General features: G+C 33.2%; 2 protein-coding genes across 2 annotated transcripts; both read left to right on the top strand.

Annotated features, from left to right (window-relative positions):
- The first annotated feature begins 2,354 nt into the window (after nt 1-2,354).
- Nucleotides 2,355-3,029, top strand: LOC18015712 (LOB domain-containing protein 19). Its single transcript, XM_006397659.1, has 2 exons — nt 2,355-2,660; nt 2,754-3,029. Exons 1-2 carry the CDS (start codon nt 2,355-2,357, stop codon nt 3,027-3,029), a joined length of 582 nt encoding a protein of 193 aa, XP_006397722.1.
- Nucleotides 3,030-6,358: 3,329 nt separating this feature from the next.
- LOC18015711 (protein BRI1-5 ENHANCED 1) lies at nt 6,359-8,597 on the top strand. Its single transcript, XM_006397658.2, has 4 exons — nt 6,359-6,572; nt 6,930-7,469; nt 8,003-8,198; nt 8,284-8,597. Exons 1-4 carry the CDS (start codon nt 6,377-6,379, stop codon nt 8,420-8,422), a joined length of 1,071 nt encoding a protein of 356 aa, XP_006397721.1. The 5' UTR covers nt 6,359-6,376; the 3' UTR covers nt 8,423-8,597.
- The last annotated feature ends 150 nt before the right edge of the window (nt 8,598-8,747 follow it).

The following is an 8,747-nucleotide window of genomic DNA, read 5'->3' as shown; positions in this document are numbered from 1 at the left end:
TAATATTAAATTTAACATCTTAAAAAAATATTAAACATTGCTTATTTCTCTCTATCTCTTTTTCTTCCAATTACATGGTGCCATATGTTATATACTCACTAAAATGAAATTCTTCCACAAGAGTTTATTAATCTGAGATATAAGTTTTTTTCTCTTTTTTATTTTTTTTAAAAATACTTAAAAACCCTTACAACCCCGCTATATCTTTGCAATGGAGATGGTCTAAGCTGATGAGGAGTTACAAATTCGATATCACAATTTAAATAACATATTTTTAGTTATCGCCATCTATATTTTATGTCAAAAGTTTATAAATTGATTATTCTCTTAATTTAGGAGTAAATTCACAAATGGAATACATCTTGAAAGTTTGTATTTGGTTTGTATGAATATAAAAATTTGGAACGAATCTCATGCTAATTTCTAGAATCTTTTGTATCAATTAAATTAAGTGGTTAAAAATAATACCTCTGATGTTTGGGGTTATTAAGTTATTAACATTAGTGTGATGAAGGCATTACAAACGTTAGACCATAGACGCAATAAATGGATTAATATAGGCTCACTATTAGAGAAGGGATGGTGAGGTAAGTGAATGAATGCTAGGTCGGTCTGACAGTGAAGTCATGTGAGTCATGCCACGTGTCTAGATCTTACGACGTGGGTTGTTTTGTTTAGTGATGATATGGAAACCGCGTGCTTTTCAGTGATTATTTTTACAACAAAGAAAAAAAGTTAATGGAGAAATGGATTATATTGGACATAATTTGTTGGTTTTGTGGAAAATTTAGTTGTAGTCATCGTATCTTAGAATCTAGAAAGTAAGTATAAGTTAGAATGGAAAGATTTAGTTATTTGAGTTTCGTTGAAACCTTTAACTAGTCCCACTTAATATTTATGATAACAAAATTATTGTAAATTAAATTATTTGCATGCATGATGTTCTGATTCGAAACCATTTCCCAAATTTTGATTTTTAGGTAAGAAATTTGGTCTAGTTCTTTAGGATTTAAAACCCTTATTTGTAAAACTGAATTCAGTTATTGAGAGTTTCCAGATTTGTTGAGTTACCATCAGTGGCTAAATGAATAAATTATCACGATAAAATTATTCTTTTAAGAAAAGTTAGTAATTTTGAAGAGTTTTCTTGAATAAATGATTATATGTTTTAGATAAACAAAATATGACATTTCATAATATAATATAAATGGAAACATTAAAAAGAGATGACTGGAACGAGTGTGAGCTAATAATGTCGGGTGAAACAGAAACAAAAAGGAAGAAGCAACAAAGAAGGTCAATACTCAAGAGATTGGGTTTTCAATCTCTCTGCACGTATAGTATCACTTTGACCGTGATCGTGACCGTGATTTTGATAGTGGAGAATGGAAAAGAGAGATATCATTATTAAGCTGTCTTGTCTCACTTACTTACAAAAGCTATAACTATTGATACTTGCATGGTTTTTGTGTTTGTGTGTGTTTCTGTGTCAATTGTGCATCCCTTCCTACGTTTGTCGCAGTCCAGTTTTTCTTAAAGTCTAAACCAACCCTCGTGATGATACGCTCTTATGTATAGGGTTATGGTCTGAATATCAGACATGGCCATGGCAAGATATCTCCTTCCTATATTTTCAATGTCTATGGGCTCATGTGGGGATATCTATACGTGTATACACTCAAATCCGCCCATAAGAGAGAGAGAGAGAGAGAGAGAGAGAGAGAGAGAGAGAGAGAGAGAGAGAGAGAGAGAGAGAGAGAGAGAGAGAGAGAGAGAGAGAGAGAGAGAGAGAGAGAGAGAGAGAGAGAGAGAGAGAGAGAGAGAGAGAGAGAGGTGACAAAAGATGTGAAAGCATGAAAAGAAATGTGCATGGGGAGGGGCCGCTAGGGCTAGAATTTATGTAATTCAATTCGCGCAAATAGGGTTTTAGGGGGTATGTACATTTGAGTTAAATAAATCGATTTTCATCATTTATGTATACTAAGATGTATTTCATTTGAGTCAATTTGTGAAATGTCGTTGATATATAGCGTTTGTTTGGTTTAACTGTCTCACTAAATATATCTTGAACATGTTACAAGAAGATAATTTACAACATTGAATTTTGGAACCCATATTAATTGTTCATACGAAGATATATTAGATTTATATACATGAGTAGCATTCACGTAAAGACTAAGAAAGAAAAAAAAAATATATATTTATATATAGCCGATCATTCAATAGTGTTAACAAACTTACATTGACTGTCAAAACCCAAACACTTTACATTTATTTATATAAATGACGATATAAGTTCATCGACTTGGCCTGATGTAAACAAATAACCCATCTCTTTCTCTCTCCCTCTGTCTATGATGACAGGAAACTTGAACGGCGGTGGGAGAGGAGGAGAAGGACCGTGCGGGGCATGTAAGTTCTTGAGGAAGAAGTGTGTGAGAGGATGCGTTTTTGCTCCTTATTTCGATGCAGAGCAAGGGACATCAAGGTTTGCAGCGGTTCACAAAGTGTTTGGAGCGAGCAATGCCTCTAAGATGTTACAGAGATTGCCTTTGAACAAGCGGCTTGATGCGGTTGTCACGCTCTGTTACGAGGCCTTGGCTAGGCTCCGTGACCCTGTTTATGGCTCTGTTGGCCATCTCTTCTATCTTCAACACCAGGTCCTTCGTTAACAATTGATTTTTAGAAACAAGAGTGATTATAACCTATATATTTTAACTTACCAGCAATACTCTGTGTGTATGTATATTTAGGTTATGAATTTACAAGCAGAGCTTGCTCATGTTCAAGCTCGTCTTTCAACGTTTCAGCGTTTTTCTCTAGAGCCGCCACAAGAAATGCAGGAGCCGCCTTTCGATCTCGCGCATAACAATGAATATCCGTTGGAAACAACTAACTTGGATTTTGTGTGGGAAGAGGGACAATTACCTCAAGCTGGAAATGAAGATGGGGAATTTCAAGAACTGGCGATGCAGTTCGTCTCCAAGTATTTACCCGCAACCAAACTTCCGTCTCGCACTTTCGGTTAGGGCAAACCACAAAAGATTCAGACTTATGTATTATAACAACGGAGAAGTGTCTGGAAGATAATGACGAGTCTTTGTTCGCAAAAGATCTTTCTAGGCTCATCCAAAACGATAGCTAATTCTTATTATTTATCATCTTAATGTTTTAATCAAGTGTACTTTTAGTTTTCAAAATAAATCTTAGATCTAGTTCAGTATTTTTTTTCGGTAGAATTATATTCGGATTCAGTTTTTAGTCTACATTGGAAAAAATAAAAATAATCTTTTTATTTATTTTAAAATAGAGTATCCGTACGATTGTATTAGTGTTGTTTGTACTGATGAAACACATTATTCTACGTTTTAAAATTTAATTATTCTTTTCGAAAATCAAAAGACAAGAAAAAAAACTAATTTATTATTGATATATAAATTTTGAGGTAGTTAAAATTTAAAAAGAGAGAGAGGATCAAACAAATAAGTAGATAAAGATTTGGTTCTCAAAACTGTAGAAACTTGATTTTCTGAAAATTGATTCCCATGAGTATTATAGACAACATATTATTATTATTATTATGAAAATTGATTTTCTATTAAAAAGCAAGTGGATTAAATATAGGCTGAATAGCAGCTAAGCAGCCTTTGACACCAAAAATGAAGAACCTAATTTGAACTTACAGTACAAACCTTGTCAGGAGTGGGCTTTTCATCAGTTATTTGGAAGGCCCATGGAAATCAAAATGGGAGTTGTACGGTTGAGGAAGCAGAACATCGATGAAATCGCTAGCAAAATCATTTGTAAATAACGCAATATCAAGTAGTCAACAATCCATTTATTTATTAAAATGGAAGATTACATCGCATTTCAAGATATTTACTGTATCATTTTGTACAATGATTTAGACGTTCCATACTGAAAAATATATAGTTTCAGTTAGAAGGACCATTTATAATATATCGGTGGAAATAGTAAAGTTTTCATATAATTCTTCTTCTTGTATGTAAATTTCCAAGGTTTTTCTTCTTATGACTAAAACTTTAGGTATCGATTTCTGATGAACATTATCCATATTAACAACAAAAGATTCATTCAAGAATTGTGTAACATCATTAATTCCCAACATTGATGAAATGACTACTTCTGTTGATCGAAAATAGCAAGAAAACAAGAAAATAGAGCCTTTTGTTTAAGCAAATAATATAACAACATTGCAGCGATAACAAAGTTAATGATGTACTTTTTTAAATACATATTAATTGTCGTGTATACATTCCTCTAATATTTGATTTGTCAGCTATTGTTTTGGACTATGGACCAAAAGAAACGTGATGTAAACAGTGCTTTTCTTCTAGACGGTTTTCGATTCATATCTAGATAGTGGAATTTGTTTGGTTTATGTTTTTTTTCCTTTTTTGTTCAAATGTTTTTGGTTGTGTAATTTTGTGGATTAATCATTCTTCCTTCCGTTGTTTAATGTATCAGATTTCAGTTCATAAAATTTCAAATGAAAAAAGTAAAGAAAAGTTATGTGAACGGTAAACCTAACCAAAAAATGAATTTGGATTAAAAACATCATGCGGCACGCGCATTCACTATTAGAATAATATTGTTAATATCTATATAGCTGTAATCGATTTGAATCATTAATTTATTTACAACTTTTAGTATAGCCATCTACGATCTATCCTTAGGAACGTAGGGATCATCGTTCCCCTAGTATAGGGTATCGTATAGTCATAGAGAGAGCTTCAGGATTAAATATATAAAGAATACAGAAAAATTGTTAACCCCAAATCACCGACGGCCACACAAAAAATTGTCCCTTAAGAAATGTATTATATTTTGTCCACTATTTATGTAGTAAAATCAAATTTTGATCGGTATGAAAGCTGTTAGCCTGTTACATTGAACAATCTCTATCGATTTTATCTGATTACATAGAATACAATATTTTGCTTTTTTTTTTGTACAAGGGAGTCGGCATTGATATATAAACTACAAGAGATTACAAAAAGAAAATTAATTAGAAAATAGTTTTTTTGTTATGTTAATTCAGAAGTTATGTTGTCTTTGCACCAAAAAAAGAAGAAGTGAAATTTCGGATCCAAAACTCGAACAGCTTTTTCATGCCGATATCAAAATTCACGACATATTTATTGATAAACGGTAATAAATATTTTAACAGCCAAAATATTCAATAACTGTTTTTGGTTTTTGACAAAAATGACAAGAGTGATATTATATATATAATACGTATATATATATATATATTTACTCAATAACTGTTAAATAACCCACCAAAAAACATCCATATACTGTTTGGGATAAGTCTTTAACAAAAATTAAAGTCTTCTCCTATGCTTCTATTTTTTTCTACGGGAAAAAACGAAAACTATCAAATCACATGATTGATTGAAGTTTTAGCTGTTTTTTTTTTCTTTTTCATTTGCTACTTTTTGTCTTTTGTTGTAATGGTTGGAAGTTGAACTCTTAACTAATTAGTTATATATATATATATATGTGTGTGGGATTAAACGAAACCGAGTAATTAATCACAATGATATCATTTTAAATGATGTGATATATATATATATATATATATATCTATTATATCAAACTCAATTGGTAGTTGTTTTCTATATCGCTAAGTTTAAATTTCGTAGCGGTAAATGGAAACCAGATTTTGGACTTCGACCAACAACATCTACCGATATAATTTGTTTCTTACTTAGTAATTTAATTACAAATTTACAATGACCGATCCAAAAAGTTAAATTAAATTATATAAAAAAGGAAGATAGCTCGCAACACCAACAAAGCAACGGCCCGAGAATAACGGTAGCTTTGTGTAGACACACAAATAAGATAGTTGCAGGATCATGTGCCACGCCTACGCTTTCTTTTCTATTCCATCTCATTCACGCGTTTTTTTCTTTCATTCTTTTAATTATATATAATCACAATCCAAATAATATCCCTTAATCTATGCCTAGAACATGCATAATATAATAATTAATACATTCCACCACTAAAAGCCAAAACTACGGTATATAGTAGTAAAAAAAGAAGAAGCTCATTTGTACATAGAGGATGAAAGAATGAAAAATAACGGAATCCAATAATAATGTTTGTAATAAACGGACATAGAATGTGAATTATTATATACTATAGCATAAATGATCTGTAAAATGTAGCATTTGATGTAACGGATATAGAAAAATATAATAAATCAAATATGTAATAAAGAGATAAGAGGGCAAAACGGGGAACATGTCACGCGGATAGGTGTGAGAGAGTTAATGACGTAGGTTCCGTTATTTAAGAACCCTCAAGAGGTTCCCACACCACCACCAAAGAGAGAGAGAGAGAAATGGGGAGAGAAGAAGAAGATGACAACAAAGGAGGAGGAGGAGAGAGAAAGCTGGGAGATGAAACGGCGACGTCTTTATTGGACGGAACGGGATTGGTTTGTGTAACGGGAGGGACTGGATTCATTGCTTCTTGGCTCATCATGCGTCTCTTACAACGTGGCTACTCCGTTCGAGCCACTGTTCGAACCAACACAGGTTCGAATCGGTTTTCATTATTGTTTTACCAAATGCGAGTAAAATTGCTGTTTATTTTAGGGTTGATTGTTCACATAAAGTTAAAAAGAGATATAAGACTATAGTTTATAATTTTAAATATAACATTTAAAGTTGATTTTTGGTTCCACGATTAAAATATGCTTTTTAAAAAAAATGGATGTGAAAAATTTATTGTACTTGGCTGGAATTATCTGTCAGTGTGTAGGATCTTGAAGCTCCATAGCTCCATGCATCTTCTGTATAGAATGTCAACCATTGATTATATGATAAATAATTAATAACCATATGATATTAATGATGTTAATATCTCACAATTTGCTTATTTATTAAACACAGAAGGGGATAAGAAAGATATATGCTACCTAACCGAACTCCCATTTGCATCGGAGAGGCTTAAAATATTCACCGCCGATCTCAACGAACCGGAAAGCTTTAAACCGGCGATCGAAGGATGCAAAGCCGTGTTCCACGTGGCTCATCCTATGGACCCGAACAGCAACGAAACCGAGGAGACCGTAACGAAACGCACCGTACAAGGTCTCATGGGGATACTAAATTCGTGTTTGGGCGCTAAAACCGTCAAACGCTTTTTCTACACGTCAAGCGCCGTAACTGTTTTCTACGGCGGCGGCGGAGAAAACGGAGGAGAAGTAGACGAGAGCGTTTGGAGCGACGTGGAAGTGTTTAGGAATCAAAAGGAGAAGAGAGTGAGTAGCTCTTACGTTGTGTCGAAAATGGCGGCGGAGACGGCGGCGCTTGAGTTCGGCGGGAAGAATGGATTGGAGGTTGTGACGCTCGTGATCCCTCTTGTCGTCGGACCTTTTATATCTCCGTCGTTGCCTTCCTCCGTCTTCATCTCCCTCGCCATGATCTTTGGTACTTAACTCTATATATTGTCTAGTAAATTTTATTTTATTCCTCCATAATTAATTTAAAGCTTACGAAGAGAGTAATAATTTCAATCAATATGACAACTTTAGTTACATATAGGTATAAAAAAAAAATACCTTCAAATTTTATAAATCGAATATGGTAAATTTAACCTTGGTGGTCGAATATTAGCTAAAAGTTTCATCGATCGGTATTGAAATTCTCACGTAACAATATCAATCTTAGCTTACAAATCTAAATGCTCTAAATGAAAAACATACTCAATAATAGGATTTGAAGATTAGTTTAGATTTCTGTCATGAATTTCCGGTAAAAAAAAAGAGTAATTAAAATACAACATGCAAATTTATAATTTTAACCAAAATTAAATATGTTTGTTTTTGATATGAAAGACTAAAATTCTACTTTTGACGGATAGAATATCTTTTTATGTTGTTAATATACGTATAATCATGTGTGTTTAGTAATAATCACTATTCACTATAATTGTATTTCACTTTATTTTTTTTTGTATGAAGGAAATTTCAAGGAGAAGTATTTGTTCGACACATACAATATGGTGCATATTGATGACGTGGCAAGGGCGATGATATTTCTATTAGAAAAGCCAATAGCGAAAGGGAGATATATATGTTCGTCGGTGGAGATGAAGATCAATGAGGTCTTTGAGTTTTTGTCTACGAGATTTCCTCAGTTCCAGCTACCTTCAATTGAGTAAGTATATGAACTAGCCCACGTGTACTTATGTTATTGGTTTTTCCAAGCATTTGATTAATATATATTTTGTGGGTACGTAAAGTTTGAAGAACTATAAAGTAGAGAAGAGGATGAGTCTCTCGTCGAAGAAGCTGAGGAGTGCAGGGTTCGAGTTTAAGTATGGAGCCGAGGACATATTCAGTGGAGCTATTAAGAGCTGCGAAGCCAGAGGCTTTCTTTAGATTCTTCTGGGATTTTGGGTTACAATTTGTATATGAATTGAAAATATCATTTCCCTTTCTTTTATTGGGCATTTCCGTTTTGTAACATGTCGTTCACGCAAGGGAAAAAAAAAGGTTTCTACTTCGTACAAAACAAACAATAATTGAAAATAAAAGCCCACCATCGCTGGGCTGGACTTCAAATATATTTTTCTCATCAATCCATGTCACCAAAAAAAAATGTTACATTTGTAAAAATCCCACATCGGCTGGCGACAAGGAGGATGGTAAGTTAAATATCTATAAATACTCACACTTGCACTAGAATTTGATCTGCTAGTGGGCT

The sequence above is a fragment of the Eutrema salsugineum genome, unplaced genomic scaffold, assembly GCF_000478725.1.
Source record: "Eutrema salsugineum unplaced genomic scaffold, Eutsalg1_0 scaffold_22, whole genome shotgun sequence".
NCBI lineage: Eukaryota > Viridiplantae > Streptophyta > Magnoliopsida > Brassicales > Brassicaceae > Eutrema > Eutrema salsugineum.
The sequence above is the reverse complement of the archived record's forward strand: the minus strand, read 5'-3'. Positions and strand labels throughout refer to the sequence as shown.